The 20420-nt window shown below is 35.4% G+C and overlaps 2 protein-coding genes across 2 annotated transcripts; both read right to left on the bottom strand.

Moving 5' to 3' along the window:
- Positions 1-716: 716 nt before the first annotated feature.
- On the bottom strand, positions 717-12588 carry LOC114277172 (putative cytosolic oligopeptidase A). The gene is made up of 17 exons (XM_028219036.2): positions 11998-12588; positions 11727-11894; positions 11305-11428; positions 9640-9716; positions 8721-8864; positions 8385-8615; positions 8234-8324; positions 7577-7698; positions 5432-5539; positions 5091-5336; positions 3789-3934; positions 3122-3239; positions 2672-2831; positions 2507-2538; positions 2331-2396; positions 1316-1387; positions 717-1140 (listed from the first exon to the last, which is right to left on the bottom strand). Exons 1-17 carry the CDS (start codon positions 12427-12429, stop codon positions 1054-1056), a joined length of 2424 nt encoding a protein of 807 aa, XP_028074837.2. The 5' UTR covers positions 12430-12588; the 3' UTR covers positions 717-1053.
- A 1285-nt stretch (positions 12589-13873) lies between these two features.
- Positions 13874-19117, bottom strand: LOC114277173 (serine hydroxymethyltransferase, mitochondrial). The gene is given in 17 exon segments (XM_028219037.2): positions 13874-14076; positions 14250-14413; positions 14598-14708; positions 14795-14906; positions 15184-15261; positions 15420-15485; positions 16016-16120; positions 16267-16464; positions 16595-16687; positions 17173-17265; positions 17394-17518; positions 17895-17918; positions 17921-17970; positions 18114-18235; positions 18643-18729; positions 18814-18864; positions 18954-19117. Coding segments are annotated over 16 exon segments (1557 nt in total). The 5' UTR covers positions 19047-19117; the 3' UTR covers positions 13874-14076; positions 14250-14264.
- Positions 19118-20420: the final 1303 nt, after the last annotated feature.

Raw genomic sequence — 20420 nt, 5'->3', positions numbered from 1 at the left:
CATAAATTTTTTACTTTTTAGATACATCTAACTAAGGTGCATCTAAAAAAGTAAAAAAATGTTTAAAATTTAAAAAATATTCACTAAAAACAAAAGAATACAAAAACTAAAAAAACTCAATTTTCAAAAAACTTAATTCAGAAAACTCAAACCAAACACACTCATTAACTTTATAAAGGTCACATCTAACAACAAAAATAAAGAGAAATGTTCCTAATGATTTAAGTTTCGTTTGGCATTGATTAATATAACCAACTTTTTTGTATTAAGATTTTTTAACATAACTTTTTTAATCTCGTTTGGTTTGGATTTTTTTGACCTTTTTTAAACTTTTTTAACTTTTGTGAAAGAAAAAAATATAATGATTATAAGTTGGATGTAATATTTTATCTTATTAACTTATTTAGCCTATTTTGTCATTTTATACTTTTTTTAACCCCAAAATGATAGTTAAATCAGGGGCTAAATACATTTTACAAGCTACATATAGCTAATAAATGTGAATTGAGCTAAAATGTCTAATCATTGAAATTGAAAAAAGTGAATCATACTAGACATTTTAACTAACAAACATATAGGATTTTCATTTTATATGCCTAATGAGTTGGAGATACAATTACTCATTAACAAAAGGGTCGTCATTTTATAGTTTGCTTATTCTTTTGGTATCCATCTTTACTATTTCTTTGTTCACCACCAGCTTTTAAAAACTAGTAGAGAGTAACTCATCAATGCTGAAATTAATTGCTAGCAAGAAAGCTAGTTTTTGTGCACTAGTTGCCAAAACATCCTCTACAATGGATGGAGGCAGTTGGATATCCAATTTAGCCTATCTGTAATGAACTATGAAGTAAAAATACCAACTGGGGCTAGCCTACTTGGCCATAACCTTTGCCTGTCGTTAGGAGGTTAGGTGTTCAAGTTATGACTCTCTAAACTCCCCCCTCCCGTAGGCTTCGGCCTCCACTATATCAAAAAATAGAAAAAAGTGAACTATGAAACAAATATTAGGGAAGGTTTTCAGAGCTTCATGGTGAATTCGTCATTGACATTTTAAACAGAGGCTGAGACTTCCAATAGCCCATTGTGTCTGAGCAGTGCTTCCGGAGAAGGTTCACGCCCTCGGAATTCCACAAAAACCTAGACAAAGCAAGTTAAGAACAACAGGCTAAGTTGAAGAATAAGGGAGTTATGCACCAGTGAGAAAATTAATGGAGCATAGAGACGCTAGCAAAGAGCTTGGTCCATTGAATATTTATTCCATTGAGTAAATACAGAACTTCATAAAGAAAAATATGATGTCATCATATCTAACCTCTAATGGTGCTTTTCCACCTCCGAGAGCAAGTACAGTATCTCGGAACCTGTGCCCTGTTTCCTTGACAGCCTGTTGCAAGATGGAGAACCCACCCTTAATGATCATATTTGAAATAAATGCCTTCATACCGTGGAAGTTCAAATATTGAGAAACAAGTGAATCAGAGCTGCAGACCAGCAATATAACAAAATGCATACAATGTTCACAGACCACATCATTGAAGTATCAGCGGATTTGAGATGAATTCGTGGGCTGCCTACAAACTCTTGAGAAAACTGAAGGGAGCCTAGCATCTTAAAGAATTACATGACAAGAAGGCACTAACTTTCTTGTGCCACAAACACAAATCTCGTCAGCTCCTACCCAAATCTTGTCAGCTCTTTTCTCTTATGCTCTCAACTCCATACAAGGTCTTGAAATATCAGCAGACCTCCTCATTCCAATCATTAACCAAACTTGAAAGCAATCATCTCAAACCACCATCAGCCACTATGGCAAATCTATGATTCAACAAAGCCACAGATACAAAAGTCCTTTCTTGCTATTTAGTAATGCAAGTATGCATGGATGCACACACACTCACAAATGATCCATTTTAATTGCAACACATAAGAAAATGGATAATTGATAATTGATGGAACAAACAAAAAAAAAAAGGGTGGGTTAGAAAATTGTAGATTTATTGTCTAACAATTAATTTCAATTATACATCTCTGTAATTATTTCAGTGATGGCTCCATTTCCAAGATGAAAAATTGTCTAGTCAAGTGTAAGGGACACTGATTAAATCCTTCAGAAGGGGTCCAAATGCACAACCATTTTATCAAAAGAAGAATATGGAATGGTACAGAAATCAGTCATGCCAAAAAATTAATTCTAGAAGTCTTCCTTATACAACAAATTTGCATGATATAGGAACTGATTGAAAAATAAAGGCTGTAGAAAGGCACTGCTTTTCAACAGCTATAGGCAAATATAAACAAGAAAATAAAATTATTTGAGAAATTCATACCTTCTCATCATTTAATCCAGCATCCTCAAATGCTGAGAAAGCATCTGCAGACAACACCTCTGCCCACTGCAAAATTTGAATGTTTGCTATCAAAAACTTTAGAGAGAAAGAGAGAGAGAGAGAGAGAGAGAGGTCATAAATGTATAAGCAATCAGAAATGACTGAGAAACAAATACCTTGTAACTGTAGTATCCAGCAGCATATCCACCTGATAATAAAAGACACCCATGGCCAAGGAACAATAAGTTACAAAATATTACCATAGAAATATCATAGCAGCTTACAGCTAAAAAAATTAGATATATTGCTCAGACACAGTGAAATTATTAGGAAGAGCAAACCTGCAAATATATGGGTAAAACCGCAAAGAAATCTGTCCTCTGGCAATGGAGGAATCACTTCTGTTCTTTTACTAACCCTCTGATCAACATCAAAGATTGATTCTGATCCGCCAGGAACATACTTGGTATGCAGCTCCAGATCAAGACATGAAAATCTCAACTACAAAACACAATAAGATGACAAGAAAAAATAATTTATTCCATGTATCCAAATGGTGTTGAATTATCAAAGGCTCTTCCTGCAAAGAAATGCACTTAATGAATTAAAAACATGCCACCTAGCACAGTCAGTCAACCTAGAAACAAAACATGGCCAAAATGAAATTCAAATTAAATCCTGGAAGTATATTAGTAGTTAAAAATTCTAAATCAGTAATACAATCCAGAAAGAAACAGACAAAAAAATAAAATTAAATTAAAAAAAATAAAAAAGCAACATGTTCCCCTGACCTGACGAAGACTTATGGAGCCTGCACGGTAAGTTCGGGCTGCAAGGAGCTTCTTATATATGTCTTCAGGGAGACTCTCTCCAGTTTCATAGTGCTTCGCTATGCCCATCAAAGTATCCCTGCAGCACTTTGTAAAAAATTTAATGATAGTAGTAAATAATATACCATACATTTGCAGCACTTTGTAAGACTGGAGTAAGAGAGCACACATTCCTACATCATCAGGAGTTAACATCAATTTGTTTTGTTATACATTATTTTCATTAAGACCTTGATAATACATCTTCACAGGTGACAAAAACACGGTTATAGAATTAAATGACCAGATGCAAGGATGAAGTTGTCCACTCATCCTCAAGAGAGATAGGAGTTTCCCACAAACCATAAAATATGGGATTCAAACACAGCTTTTGCACCCTTTTGTCTTGAAGTAATGCTAATAACACCAACCAATTTTATGAACAGCTCTAACCAAAAGATAAGGCAGTTGAAAGTAGACCACCAACAACCTACTACTTTAAGATTTTCCAATTGTCAATTCGTAAATAATTCTATAAATTTCATGGAGTAGCATTGACCTTTACCACTAATTCTTTGTCTAAGCAATTAACTAAAAAGGACAAATACCTAAAAAAATGTTAAATGAGATTACAGGGAAGCAACCTTACCTATGATAACACCAATTTTCCATAAATTGAGAAGGTAATTCAACAGCATCCCACTCTATGCCTCGGATACCAGCCACTAGACCCTCATCCTGTTTCGTCAGCATATGCTGAAGTGCATGACCAAACTCATGGAAGACTGTCTCAACCTGCAAATAACAACAGCAATTGACAATTTAACAAATAGCACATTACAGTATTAAAGAAGTGAGATGCTGTCCTTGCAAAAGCCAAGCAGATACATTCCTGATTCATTCTAAAATATCTTATTTGTTCAATAATCAGTGAATCATTCCAAAAAGATCTTCCTTCTTCAACTCCAGTAAGTGCATTTGCTTTATGGCATTCATAAAAAAAATATATTATCTCGCTAAAGAAAATATGCAGAAAGATTCATGTAGCCAACCCCATTTGATGGGACTTAAGGCCTGATTTGGTTTGATTTAAAGAAAATATGCAGAAAGAAATGCAAGATAAAAGAAAAAATTACTTTAGTATATATTAGTGTCACATAGTGATTTGAGTTCAAATGGGTTTGCAACTACGCAGGCTGATACAGCATGTTAGTTATATAACGGCTGAAGAATTGCTATTCGTAGAAGGCATTTTCCAGGATGCAGTACTCAAAAACTAACATGACTACATTACTTTAGGACGGTACAAGAAAAAATTGATGTCATTAAAATTTTTACAAAATGATAACCACTTTTCACTCAAATCATTGAATTTGGAAGTAAGGAAAACCAAACCCTTTTGAATCCAGGCTTCATCACATGACTGGATTACATTCCATTTACGAAATGGGTTAGCCCCAGACCTATTTCCTTCAATCTGGTGTGCAACCTTTAAGATCCTACCACTTCTTGCTTGTTTAGACAACCACACTACAATTGTAAATGAATACTACCACACTAGACTGAAACTGCTTTTGGCTAACATAAAGCACAAACTCAAACTCTATATGATTTACATCATCTAGTGTATACTGTATGCTTCCAAAGACAATCAGGAGGTAGAAAATTCAAACTTCAGATTCGAGCTGCAAATTGAATTGGATGTATTATTTTTGTCCACTCTCACCCAAAGGCCCTCTAACTGGACCCCGGACAAGATTTATGATAAACAGCTTGAGATGTTGCTACTCCAAATCTCTGACCCAAAGGTCCTCCAACTGGGGCCCGGACAAGATTTATGATAAACAGCTTGAGATGTTGCTTGCTAGTTGTGACTCCAAATCGTTTCCACTTCCAGTCATTTTAAGAACCCAAAATTTCAGTAACTTGAGCTAAAAGCTAACGTACTTACCTCACGGAATGTCATAAGGCTTGGTTTGTCCCCCACTGGTGGCATTTGATTGCACACCATGTGAGCAACAGGCAACCTAGGTGAGCTACCATCTCGTGAAAATACACGACTTCGAGCAACAACTTCATCCATCCATGCACCTCCCCGTTTTTCAGATGGACGAGAATATGGATCAAAATAGAAGTACGCAATTGCATTGCCTGAAAAATCTTTGATACAGTAGAATCTCACAGCCTTGTCCCAAACCTAAAAGTGATAGCTTCGTAAAATTAGAATATGAAACCATCTCCTATTACAAGAAGCAACCAAGAAAAATAAAGAAAGAAATTGAAATATATTACCGGAGCTAAACCATCGGCTGGTTCAATATCAATCCCAAAGAGCATCTTTGCCAAGTTGAAAAGGCCATCCATAACTTTAGGCAATGAGAAATACGGGCGTAATTCTTCCTATATAATTTAAACCATAAAATCGTAAGTTCAGCCATGTGACACTTGGAGATACATGTTAAAATCCACAAATGCCAATAGCTCCCGTTCAACACACGCCAACCATTGCAAAGAGATACGTGTTAAAATCCACAAATGAAAGTTGTGCATGCAGTTAAAATTCAAAGCAAAACTGCTAGCAAGACAGGTCACATGGGAAACCGCAGCTTCAAATACAACACAATAGAAGTCATGAACAGAGGACCTACAATGTTATCATATGCTGGCTAAAATAGAACATGTCTAAGACCCTCAAAACATATATTCAGTGGCAAATCCAACATGCCCAAGATTGCAAGCTTTGAGGCAGAAAAAAAAAATTGCTCAAGTTACCAATGAAGATATTGGCCAGGGGAGTTGGTGGCAAGGATTGAGGAAACTGCATGGCAATCAAAGATTGTGCATGCAGTCTCAAACATGATATAGGTCATGGTGGTAGGATCTCAAACTCGAAGGGTAGTGGTCTCAAAATTAAAATAGGGTGTGGCTCAGTTCTATTGAGGGGCAGAGAAAATGGACATGGGTTGGAAGGGGCAAATGGGTTGAAATATGAAAATAATAGAAGGTTGTTGATTCTGTACTGAAGCCTGGATCAAGAAGCAAATAACTATGGATCATGACCCCAAGTATGGCTTCAAGTCAAAGAAGGTGAATACTGTCATTAGGTGCAACCATCTGGTCCTAGTCTGTGGGTCATACTTGACAGCCTGCTGGGGTTTTTAGCTCGAGATCTCGTGAGATTTCATCAAAAGTGAGTGCAGGACAAAGCAGGGACTTCACATTTCCAGTGAGACACAGACCCAGGGGTTATTTCATTGTTGTTTATAGTCCCAAAAAAAAAAAAAAACTAGAAGCACAACTACTGAGGCTTGTTCAAACAGAAGCCAGACAATGGGGGCCTGAGTCAGTTGATATTGAACAAGGTAGTCGAAAGACAAACCAAGGAGTGGTGTTGGGTCGATAGTAATAGTGCTCAGGGAAGATACAAATTGTGAGCCAAAGAGGTTTTTGTAGGCGAGTGAATTTATCACAGAGCAATCAAAGGATAGGGGGAGACACAGGGATTGCACCATTTATTTTTATCTTTTACTTAGCAAAGAGGTTTAGTGTTGTTTACTTTTGTTTTGAGTGCACCAGTGTACTTGGGTTCATAAAATAGACCTTTGTCAATTTGGGCTACTCAGAGTGTTAGAAAAGTTTAGCATGAACAGGAAGTTTTTTAAGGTGTTGTCTCTTTTATTTAGCAAAATCAAACCTCATGTTTGCAACCCATGTCAGTTGCACGACTCGGTGACTCCTAACTTGTTTCATAGTTTTGGTATGTTAGAGTCTTAAGGCATGTTGGTAATGAGTCCAAGCTGGTCAAAGCAATCTCGTGTCCAACTAGAACAGACTCCTGACTAGTTAGCCTATGATAAACATCAAACAGGGTGGAAATACTAGCTTACAGGTGAGATTATGCACAAATGCATGTTCAATGTACCTATAGTGGGGTCCGATAATCATCAATAGTTTTGCTAAATAAACAGATGGACAAATAGCAATCTACAATTCATTGTTCTCCTTTCTATTGGACCATGATGCAACCTACGGTACAACAGCAAACTTACGTCCAACCAGCAGTTCCTAAAATAATAATAGGAAAAATAAAATAAACAAAACAAGCTATTGACAGACCCAACCCCTTGGTTCTCCTCTAAGATAGCATTAGTACCTCTTTCAAGAATTTTTGACTTTATAAAACCTCCTAAACACAAATTAAGCATGACAAATGTCATGGTAGCATAGTATTTCATATTTTCACTTGAGTTTTTATTAAATTTGAAGAACAAAAGAGCATAGGGTAGTAGGGTTTCACACAAGTTTGTGCTCATAATGAGAGAAAAACATAAATGAATTATAATAGCAAACCAAACTAGAGCGCGTGTCACAACAACCTTGTAAACACAAATTTCAACATAACATCGAGAGAGAGAGAGAGAGAGAGAGAGATCCAACCTCATTTATTTCATATTTTGACTCACGAAGCCTCTCACTCCAGAAGCTGATGTCCCAATGGCTCAAATCATTAGCTTCGGGGGCACCTTGAGTTCGGCAGAACTGTTTGAGGTCTTCCATATCTACAAAAATTAAAACAAAGATCAGGCTCCAAAAATATCCACCCAACTTAATGGATTTATGCTTGAAAACAGTTCTATCAAGAATAAAAAGGATTAGTAGCTAAATTCAAAAATAAAAATAAAACATTCCAGATAATTTGGACAATGGAATCTTTGAATTCACTCCAGAATAATAGTGAAACATTGCACAGATAAACTAATACAAGCATAGTTTTCATGTTTGTACCCCCACATGTAACCATAACTAAATGATTACAGCCTAAACTCTAAAAAAACAAAAGCCTATTGTTCTAGAGTTTGCAGTAAAAGGAAAGTAAAACAATTATATGCATGAACTAACAGTGAAATTCAAAAATGTTTGAGTCAGGTCATTGCATGCCATCATATATTCAAAAATTTTAGTGATGTACTAATTAAGGAAGTTTAGTGGTGTACTCAAAATGCTAAAATTTATTCTACTTTCCCTTTTTGTCTAGTCACACATTAGTTCATTTAGGATGCACAAATTATCATGAAATTGGGCCAAGCACAATACCTTGGACAGCAGCATTCCAAGAAGCACTTCGAAGCTTTTCTAGGAGCTCTTCTGCTTTATCAACAGTAGCCATTTTGGTAGCCATGCTTACCTGATAAACACCAAAGTGAGCCCACGAAAAAAGAGCATATTTTACAACATAATGTCATACCTCAGCATAATTACTGTAGCCAAGAAGCTTAGCCTTTTCCAACCTAAGCTTCAAAATTTGGTCAATAATTCCAGTATTGTCTAGATCTCCACTAGAAGCACGGGTTAAATAAGCACAATAGACTTCCTCGCGCAAAGCTCGGTTTCGAGCATGTTGCATCACAGACAAGAAACTTGGAGCATCCAAAGTAATCATCCATGGCCCATTTTCAGCTGTAGCGTTTTCATGGCCCTAGAGTAGTTGATTGACACGCATGAAGTGATTGTAGACAAGAGGAAACCAAATGAACCAGAGAAGCAACAAGAAAATATGTGCTCAGAAATCAGTGTCAAATACCTTTGATACAGCTGTTTGTGCAGCTAATCCTAGAGCAGTGGCTGGCAATCCTTCAATCTCATTCTTGTCTATTATTAATTTTTCAAACTTCTTTGTGGCATCCAAAACATTCTCCCCAAATTTTTGAGATAGTCTTGCCAACTCCTGCAAATCAGCACGTGGTGAAAGGCAAACAATTGGCAGCCAAAAACTAAGAATAAGACAAAAACCAGATTGCCAACAACTTTTATTTGGTCAAAGTAATTATTTGAACTCCTATGATATCCATCTCTTTAAAACTAATCAAAATAAAAAAAATATATATAAAATGTACATCCTTTCCCTTTAAAAGAAGAAGAAAGAAGAAAGAGATAGATGCAGGTCCCCACAAAGTCTATTCGAACATCAATGAGGATCGCAAATGAATAATACTGTATTTCCCATTCATTCTTCGCTGTTATCATAAGAAAGCAATGTTAAGGTTTTCAGGTTAAATCAAGTGTAACTCACACCATACCCGAGATCTCCATTCCCTTAATAGGGCACCAAAACATTACATACAAATTGCATAAGATGAGATATGCAGGATAGACACAAACAAGGATTTCTTGCTTAGGTTCTAAAGCCCCTTCTTTTTTCAATTTAAAATGAATACTCCACACACTTGCAAATTTGTTTTGTGATGGATGGCATGAACAACTTCATTTGTGTAAATATGTCACAAAATGTAAGGAAATACCTAACATCAACCTAAATAAGTATAGTTAAGGGGATTTTAAGCTAAAAGTTTGATGGGTATATAGAATGTTCAAAGTACTTAAAAAATTAAAATAAAATAAAATAAAATAAATGAGAAGAAGAAAGATAGAAAGAAAAGAAAGTACAAAATAGCACAATGCAAATTTTCCACGTTCAATCATTGAGTAACATGAAAGCAAACCTGTTGAATTTTGTTAAATTGGTTTCTTTTATCATCTTCAAGAGAGACACCACTAAGAATTGCCTCCTTTATTGAAGCTGCACAGATACACAAATCCATGGGATGTCAAACTCAAGTATTCACTAAACCATTCAGACACAAGTACTTGGGATGTCAAACTCAAGTATACACTAAATGTTCGTGTAACATTAGATAAAAAGAACAAAACACGATGCACAGCATAAATGTTGCAAGTGGTGCAACTTCTTGCAACAAGTAGCTCAAGGAGGTTTAGTTACTTGCATTAGGAAGTCACTACCTTATATTTTGATACAAATTATGAATGCAAAAACTTCTAAACTCAACATCTGTATCTGTATGACAGGAGGAAAAATTTACCAATATACCAAGTGATGTGCAAGAAGGAAAAGCTATTTCTACTGATGCATATGTAGAAAATTCTAATTATAAAAGTAAAGGATACAATCAAAAGCACATGCAAAATATTTATCAATTGGTTCACAAAACAAGAAAAGCACTACAGAAAAATCCACAACCTTTTGAAAGAAATTATTCTTCCTATTCACAAATATCCATCTCCTTGTGCCTCTAATTGCATTCATATTTTGAGTGAAGAAGAGAAAGGAGTTGGTCATTCTACCACATAATCCCCCTTGAGAAACAAAACAATAACTTTTTATTTAAAGGGACTTGGCCACTTCTACTACATATGTGATCTCAAAACAAAAGCAAGTCCCTTTCAACTCTGGCCAAACGGAAGTGATGAAGCTTATGATGACATGGCAAAACATCCTTGTTTTGCAATATATTTGTGAACCCTATCCGAAAGACAACACACCTCTAACTAAAACCACCGATGCTCCTCCCTCAACCATTGAATTTCTACTCTTTCATAAAGGTCCATCCAAACCCAAAACCTCAATTATTGGTAGCCATGGCAAACTAAATGAAGAAGAAAATAAGAATCATACTGAACCTTAAGATGAGAATACCCCAAAAAACAACTCTAACAAATAAAGTGAAATAAAATTTGACAGAAATTGAAGATCATACCTAAAACTAAACGAAGAAAATAAGAATCATACTAAACCCCAAGATGAGAATACCCCAAAAAAACAACTATAACAAAAAAAGTGAAAATAAAATTTGATAGAAATTGAAGATCATACCTCCATGAGATAATGGGAAAATGAAATCAAAAATCAAAGCCCTAGAAGCCATAACCGAGAGAGATACCTAGGAAACCCCATACAAAACCCTAAACAAAGAAGAATCAAGGAGCAAAATACAAAAAATATAAGTAGAAGATCAAATGCAAAAATGAAAGTCAGAACACTCTAAAATGAGGACCAAAGCCCAAAAGGGATCCGATGGAGAGCCTAACCTAATCGCATGGAGCTCTAGGCTTGCATACCAAATGATGTTATTTTCCCTTGTTTTCTTTTTCCTTCTAAATCTAAAGTCAGTCTTCACTCTTCACAAATGGAGTTGGATTGTTTAAGTATAAGAATACTGCATAAACAGTTTTACAATATACAAACAAGTTTGAACCTATAACAAGAAATCTAAGTTGTTCCCTTCTTCTTTTCTTTTTTCTTTTTTTAATAAAAAAAAGGGTAAGAAGTCACCACTGTAGATGGTACAAGTTCAAAATAAGATACTTACATTCAATTATACGTTTACGAGCATCACTGAGTGCTTCCCAATCAGAAGATTCACGGATAGCTTTAAATGCATTATAAAGTGGTTTACTCTGCCCCAACTTAAGCCCAAACTCAACTCTCTCTGGCTGCAACCCAACAACTTAAAACTATAAACACCAGAACGATCAGAGAACAATAATGTGCGAATTCATTCCAAATTCTAGAACAAATAAAAGGCAAATTCATGGACAAAATGAGATTCAATTCGCAGCCAATCAACTCCAAATAAAAACCACATCATTAAATCACAACCGATTGTTGACCTAAATGTTGACTGATCAACAACACAATTTGTGGCTCAGTCTATTGTATAATTAGTTGCCGATATACAGACATCTTTATACATATATTCATAACACTAAGTACCGAAAGAGAAAGGGTTACCTGAACTTCTTCAATGGCGGAACGGAGTTGAGGATTATCTTTAACGGACTTAAGATGATTAACAGCCCCCCAAACCACCACCAACCGATCCATAATCTTCTCCAAAGGCTCAACCAGCTTCGGCCACGACGGCTCCACCGTCTTCTCCAATTCAACCAGTTCACTCCCCTACCAAACCAAATCAAATCAAAACAAAACAAGCTCAAAACACGGCACTATACATATATATATATATATATATAATCACATACATAGAGATAGAAATACATACGAGTTTCTTGAGCAAGGCACGAATCCCCGGGCGAACGTGGTTGGGCTCGATGGAATCGAAGGGCGGGAAAACGAAGTCCTTCAAGAGAGGATTGTCGTCGGCGGTTGGAAACGTCCTGGTAGAATCGGATAGGGCGGCGGAGGAGAAGGAGCGGATGGCGGCGGAAGGAGGAGGAGGAGGAGAGTTGCGGCGGAGACGAAGGCAGCGGGAGAAGGAGGAGGAGGACCAGAGGGGACAGGGAGGGCATTTGTGGAGATGTTTGGGGTAAAGGCGAAGAGGAGAGCGGCGAAAGCAGATGGGTTGGAGGAGAGGGAATTGAATGGCGCGAGAGAGAGAGATGCGAGTCGCCATGAGGAGGAAGAGGAGGATGTGGAGTAGAGAGAGAGCTCCTCCGAGTAAGCGTATGGTAGCACTAGTAGCGGTGAACTTCATTTTTCTTTTTTTGGCCTTTACTGCTGCTTGTGTAATTCAGACTGTTGATATCGGCGACAGTTACATATAGCATTACGGCGAAGCCACTAGCAAATAAAATTTAAAAATTCTGCAGTCCAGATTAAAAACATCAGAAAACAACCAGAATTTTAGATCAATGCACTGTGTTTAATCTGTTTTTTTGTGAGATAAGTATTGTTTTGAAAAGTTGATTAAAAATTGATTTTTTTTTTATTTTTTTAAAAAAAATATATGAGATAATATAATTCAAAATAAATCAAAATAAGTTAAAAGCTAATAAGTGACCCACTTCCCCAAAAAAAAAAAAGGCCTAAATCCTAGCCTTTGAATTGGCTTTGTAGGCAAATTTTGGTGTTGGGTTCTGGGTTTATAGACCCGCTCAAGAAAATTCACCAAGGATTCTGTAGGGTGAAATTTTCCTAAAGTTTTCTAGAGTGTTATATTGTGTTGTTGAAAGAAAATTCACCAAGGATCCTCTAGAGTGAAATTTTTCTAAAATTTTCTAGAGTGTTATATTGTGTTGTTGAGATTTACTGGCAAGTCACATCAGAAAAATTGATGTGACTTGTCAGTAAATCTCAACCACACAATATAGCACTCTAGGAAACTTTAAATTAGGATCCCCTTGCTATTGTGGATTACAAAAATTAATATGTATTCTAAGGTGGAATGCTATCAAATAATAATATAAAATTGTGGAATGAAATAATTATTTTATTAAAATACTTCTTCTTCATTTTGTTTATTAAAAAGTGATCATATATATATATATATATATATATATATATGTGTGTGTTGTAATTGAATTAATTATTCACTGTTATAAAATAATCCCAATGCAGCATTTTTAAAATATAGACATAATATAATATTTTCATCGTGCCTAATTTCAAAATAATAAATTTATGAACTTCATCACTTTTACCAATCACAAATTTTCACGGAAAACTACTTGAACATGATTCATGAGCATGGAATAACTTATCATTAATCAAATAGTACTTTTGTACCAACACTAGATATAAACAACGAAATAAAATAAAGCAATGAAAATATATATGATATATAATTAAAATAAATATTAATTTATGTATGTTTTTGTTCGCAAGCCTATCCAATTTAGGCTTGGATATATTTTTAGCTTGGCATGGATTATACATAGCCTGAATATTTAACTTGAGCTCATATATTTAGCAAATGAACTTTCAATCAGTCGAGCCCGAATTGTTCATAGTAAAGTTTAGTTTGCAGTCCAGTTTCAGTTACCAACACATCCTTGGACATAAGTTTGTCAAATCTTTTTTATGTTCATTGCTGCATCCTCCAATGTAGTCATACTCTTTCTGCTAAAACAATTAAGGAAAGAGTTTCCGTTGTGCATCCAATCACACCAATCATGACAGGGCAGAAAATGAAGCAGCTCTTTTTGTAATCAAAGGAAGTTTATTGATTTGCAGGGCCTCAAGTTAATATACACATACAATTTCATGGAGATGGGACACAAGGTTCTGCTGGTAATTATAGATAAAAGCTTTAAGTTCACATCCTTGACATGTTGGCCACACACTACTTTCACCATCCCCCTCCATTAACCAGTATAATCATCTGTTTTTTTCCCTTTGGTGCCTGCACCACCAGAAGATATAACCACCAGTTCAAATAATAAGCACACAAAAATAAATCATTTTGGAAGTTTTAAAAAAAAAAAAAGGGAAAAAAAAATTTAATGTATGGACATCATCCTCAAGAAAAAATGAGACTTATGCTGCAAGATCTGATTTCAACAATGAAGCATTTACCTGGTGCAGCAACATTTAATTTTTGTATTTCATGGTTTCTTTCTCAAATCCAATTGTTGGGAATTGTTTTGCAAACTCCTCAACATCATGTTTCAGGTTCGTAATCTCAGATTGGATGGGAGCACTAGACTGCATTGTTGCCAAAAAGTCTTTCAACTTCGTCCCTGGCTTACAAAAAACAGCAGACACCCCCTAGTTAGCAGTAGAATGTGTGAGTTTAGGTCACTCAGACTGTGAAATATCTAATGTTCACCAAACAAGATAAGTTCTAGGAGGAGCAGTGTATTTCTACATACAAATGGACAATATTGACGATTATTAAAATTGGGATACAATCAGTTTACAAACCTTTAGTTTCAGCCTTTATCTTCAAAGCCAACTTTACAGCAGCATCAAAAAAGTAGGCAACTTTGGCAAAATCCTCCTCCACAAATCCCCTGGAAGTAAGAGCTGGAGGTCCTGAAGCATGAGAGTTCATAAACCTTATTAGTTAAAATAGATTATTGATGTACAAATTACATTCTGATCAAGGGAGAGGACTCTACCCATCCTGATGCCACCAGGAACCATGGCAGACACATCTCCAGGAACGGTGTTTTTGTTGGCCGCAATGTGAACAGATTCCAACACCTTTTCAACTCTGGAACCATCAATACCCTGTGGAAAGGAAATCCAATCAGAAAGTGACACTTCGTCTTTTTTCATGAAAAAAATGAACAATGATATCAACTGGAAGGAGCAATATCTCTCATGCATTTTATGAGGCTATTTGAATTGTCCTATATCAGACATGTATAGTTAATCGCTTGTGATAAAGCCCTTGGGATTGGTGAAAAAGCTGCAGCTATAGTGGAATTGGACAATTTCCAAAACAGAATTTTCAATAATGAAATTCTTCAAACTACTGAAAGACTGAATTCATTTTCTTCTTTACCTTATTTTTCAAATTCACCAAAACTAAGTGGTTTTCAGTCCCACCAGAAACAAGTTCGTAACCCTTCTCCATTAAAGTCTGCAAAATTGGAGGGCCAGTTAGACTTTTCCATCAAGATGAGGGATGAGTGATGAGGGAGCACCGCGTTGATTAAAACTTCAGAAGTATAAGAATGAGAGAACGCTGTACCCATGAGAACTTAATGTAACAAGTTCTGACATGTCATTGGGCCATACCTGTGCAAACTTTGAACAATTAGTGAGAACCTGCTCTTGATAGGCTTTGTACTCCGGAGTTACAGCCTGCATTACAGTAGAATATGAGAACACAAAATTAGAGGTTCAAACAATTTATCTTCGTATGTAGGCTAAGAGTCACGAAACAAACTAGCACGCGTACTTGGAATAATTTCAAAAAGTAACCCTCTATGGGCCAACAGGAAAACATTTTTCTCTAGACTCCCAAGAATTTGCTCTGAATCATGATACAGAATAACTAAAGAGCCTCAATAAAACTACAGAGATCGCATATATACATATATGTCTACAATGATCCATTCAACAGCATGTCAAGGGCCATTAACAAAATTAGTTTGTTTGATCTAAAAACTACAACTATGAAAATAGTATTTTTTGAGTATTTTATGACCATTTTGGATCCAATATGGCTTCAAACCTTGAGAAAGCCTCATTTTGACAACTGGGCCAAAGGCAATAATCAAAAAAAAAATTTATAACCATAAATGGCTGCAATCCATAGTCATATATATTCACACCATGTAGCATCTAAGTTCCAGAAAGTTTCAATGAATATTGTCCTGTCAATTTCCAACCTGTTTCAGTGCAACTGCTAAGCCGGTAATTGTGTGATTGTGTGGGCCACCTTGAAGTCCAGGAAAGACTGTCTGATTGATTTTGTCTTCATAGTCATACATCACCTTCAAGGAAAGCTAAGAGTATTAATATTTGTTTTACTTCAAACCATACTACTGCAATTTCATTAAATAAAACATAAAAATCCCCCCCAAAAAAGACAAATGAATTATAATAATGGTGCTAAAATATTTTTCTTTGTACAACTTACCTCTTGTCCTTGTTTATTAATCTCCTTCAGCCCTTTCCTGAAGAAAATCATGGCACCACGTGGCCCACGAAGTGACTTGTGGGTTGTGGTGGTCACCACATCAGCATAGTCAAAGGGAGATGGGATGACATCAGCTGCTACCAACCCACTGATGTGTGCCATATCTGCCAACATAATAGCTTTCTGCTTGTCACAGACCTGTGTAATACATAGTAAATGCAAACTTGAATTTTTTAGAGCATTCAAAGGAAATGAGATAAGCTCGGATGTCTCATTATGTTCACTAAAATATTGACTAAAATGTCGTTGATCTATCTAGTGGATTTACCTTGCGAATGCGTGCATAATCATAGAGACGTGCATAAGCACTAGCACCGGCAACTATCAGTTTTGGCCTGAAGAGTGTTGCACTTTTCTCCAGCTGCCATTTGACATTTTCAAAATCATGAAAAGCCTACTTCTAACAAACAGGTAGAGGTTACACAATTTACAAAGGCACACTTAAAATGTCAAAGTAGATAACGTGAATGATTAAAACTTGCTATTCCCTAACTGACTAGAACCTGTTGAGCTTCCCCAACAGTCTATATGCTTGCTTGTATAGGTTTTAAAAAAATGAAGTGCAGGAAATGGAAAAAGGGCCAATAACACAATTATTTGATCAAATGATTCATGCATTATGTTAAAGAAACTCTACTTTTTCCTTCCAGTATTTTCAGAGTTATGTGTGGCTCAAGCATCTCTTCCTAGTGTCATCACGATAATTTGACAAAAATAGAATAAGCAAAGGAAAACATTATGAAAAATGCTTTGATTCACATAGAAGGTGCCATAAGCATGAAAGTTGAATAGAATATGGGTCAAGGTAGCAAGGTAAGAACCACAATAATAAGCAAAGAATAAAACCTGATCATAGTCGATATAGCCAGTGCTCTCATTCAATCTGTATGGCATTGTCTCAAAAAATATTGAAACTGCAGATATCTTCTTTGTGTCAGTCTGCCCAATAGGAAAAAATGTGGGACAATGAGACTACTACCATACTATGTAACCAAGGGAGGATAATCATAAGCTGAAAACAGGAACCAGTAATTTAGCAGGAAAAACATAAAAGAAGTTCTAAGCACCTGATAGCCATGTGAAAGATGCCCACCATGAGGAAGATCAAGAGCCATGATTCTTTCGTGAGGTTTTAATAAAGCAGTGTAAACTTGAAAATTAGATGGAGACCCGGATAGGGACTGCACATTCACTGCATCATAAAATAAGATTAGAAATTAAGTTCCTTTTTTAAAAAAAAAAATTTACTTAAAGTTTTACCACTCCCCTAAAACCTTCAATATGACTCAGACCGTCTAGAATCTTAAAGACTGATGATTGCTGGTGCGTGATTTGATGATTGATTTTCCTCATCAAATTTAGAATCTTCGTCAAGAATGGCATGGAGAAAGCCTATGTTCTTTCTATTAAGTTTTTTTATTATTATTATTTTATTTTGGTAAAAATAGATATGGAACTATAGTGTTTTTAAATAGCTCAAACTGAATAAAAAGCAGACGAGCGCATATTTTTAAATTATATCTGAAGATGTCTCTTGCATTTTTGCCATACATATGTATGACACATACCTCCCCATTTTGCAGGTCCAACCGAAATGCCTCTAGAGCACGCTTTTGGCATAAGGATTCTGCCATGTCAATATACCTAAAAGACAAAATTCAATTAAAGAGGAATTAGACAAACAAAACGTAGGAAGGCTAATGTTAGCTGATACATTAATCAATAGAAATTTACATATATCTCAAGAAGCATAAGAAAATAAAAAGTAAATTTAGGGATCATCATACTCATTTCCTCCATAATATCTAGCACCCGGATATCCTTCACTGTATTTGTTAGTCATTACTGATCCAACTGCTTGCATGACAGAGACAGATGTGAAATTCTCTGAGGGTATCAATTCAAGTCCCTTCACAAAACACAAGATGAATTCCTATCAGAGACTAAATTAAAAATGAAATTGCAAGTAACAACTTCATTTTCCAACTGTCGATTTGGTTGCTCAGAAAATGGAGCAAAAATAACCAAAATTTGAACCTTAGATGCATCTTTTATTTGAAAACTGAGAAAACAATCCCTCCATTCAACAGTAAAATTAAAATGACTTCATCATCTTTAAGCAAAATTAAGCAATGCAACATAAATCAATAAGGTTCAAAATTCTGAACTCTTCATCAATTTTCCTGGCTACCAAACAAGTAAAAAGAAACAAATACACTCGATAGGATTCTCTACTAATATTGTATAAAAATACACAAATGTTCAAATACTCAATCTAATGACATATAGAGAAAGAGAGTAAGAGAGACTGTATACCTTCCATTGTCTAGCTTTTTCAAGCTCAATAATGTCGGCAATCTCAGGATCGACAGCTTCAAGTGGAGCATTCAATTGCTTTGGCCACTGTAACATGAAGTGAGATCAAAACAAGCTATAAAAATCACATCAGATAGTGAAACACTATATGAGACAGTTAACGGTCTTAACTGATACGCGCGATTTTTCCTTCTCGTAGACAGCTTCGTTCGGCAAAGACGACTGTATAACAAAAACCATATAAATGAGTATCAATTCATAGTGAAACACGACATGGATAGGCATTAAAAGAGATGCAATAGGAAAAGAACCAGGTGGTAGAATGAGCCGCCATTGAAGACACGATGGATTGGCTGCTTGTGTACTGAAGAAGAGAGTCTGCGAAGTGCGGTCGCCATTGCCATCTCTGCTTCTCTCCTCCTTCTGGTGTCTGTTTTTTTTTTCTTATGCGCTCTGTTTCTGTTGGTTATGGCTGAGGTTCTGGTGGTTGGTTAGATAACAATTTTGTGTAAATTAGAAATACACCTCTCAGTTTTGTTTAAAATATAAATTATCCTCTATAGTTTTGTAAATTACATTTTTGGCTTTCAAGTTTGAAATGGCATGACAAATGACCTATTTTATTACTAAATTATCAAATTAATTAATAGTTTTTAATGATGTCTGGAATATATTTTAATTAATAATTCATATAATTTTATTGTTGTATGAGAGAGTAGTTAGAATTTAATTTTTTCTATTAATTTTGTTAAATAAAAAATTCTTATAATTAATTTAAACAATCTTCATAAGGTGTATCTGTAATTTATCTTAAAATTTTATTTTATTAATTTTTGGTTTTGTGTTAACAAACTAGTTCGTCTTTTAATAATTTCATCAAACATAAATGAAAAAACTATATATATTATTGAAGATTTGATGAAATATATAATTCATTCATCATTTGATTAAATATTTAATCAAAATTTGATTTCATACAAGTTTGACGGATGGATTGCATTTTTTTTTACTAAAATTTTAATTAAATTTAAATATAATGAAGAGTTAGAGATGTTTTCATGGTGATCAAACACAATACTATGTGACACATTTTCATGCAGAGTATTTTTGTTTTTGCTATTGTTTTAATTTTTGGATTTGCATGCAGAGTGTTTTTGGATAGTTTAAAGTGATAATCTTTGATCAATTGAGTTGGAGGTAAATTCGGTCCAATTTACTGTTTTTGAACAATCTAATTAGTTGAAAAATTACATGTATATGTCATAGTGATAATCTAAATTGATTTAACCCCTCACACCATCCACTTTCAAGAATTATCATGTAACTTGCAATTTTTGGATTCACATATTATGAATATATATTGTACGGGAAAGAAATAAACCTTCTCGTATAATCCTGTTGACCAAATCTACTCTCCTCCATACGTCGTCGCTTTATCACCTGAAAACACAAGCGTGAGCTAGCCGGCGGGTGCGTGCCGGAAACCTCTCCGATGCCTAAGTCAGCAAGCTTGACAAATAGACAAAGCTCTGTGTATTCAGAAAGCTAAGTTGTGTTACCTCTCCAAAGGTGATGTTTGTGAGCTTTTATAGGTTTCGTGTGGCACAATCCTAGTAGGACTTCTACTCCTCCATGTAGAATCCTCCTAGGATTCATACTCCTAAAAGATAATGCTTATCTTTTAACACCCCTCACTGCTTAAATCAAGTGAGATGGTTTTTACCATGGCCGAACTCCAACATGACCGAAGTAATCATGGCTATGCTGAGCCACAGAGT

The sequence above is a fragment of the Camellia sinensis genome, chromosome 1 (assembly GCF_055761805.1).
Source record: "Camellia sinensis isolate YWXY chromosome 1, ASM5576180v1, whole genome shotgun sequence".
Taxonomy (NCBI): Eukaryota; Viridiplantae; Streptophyta; class Magnoliopsida; order Ericales; family Theaceae; genus Camellia; species Camellia sinensis.
This window is presented reverse-complemented; position numbering and strand designations above follow the sequence as displayed.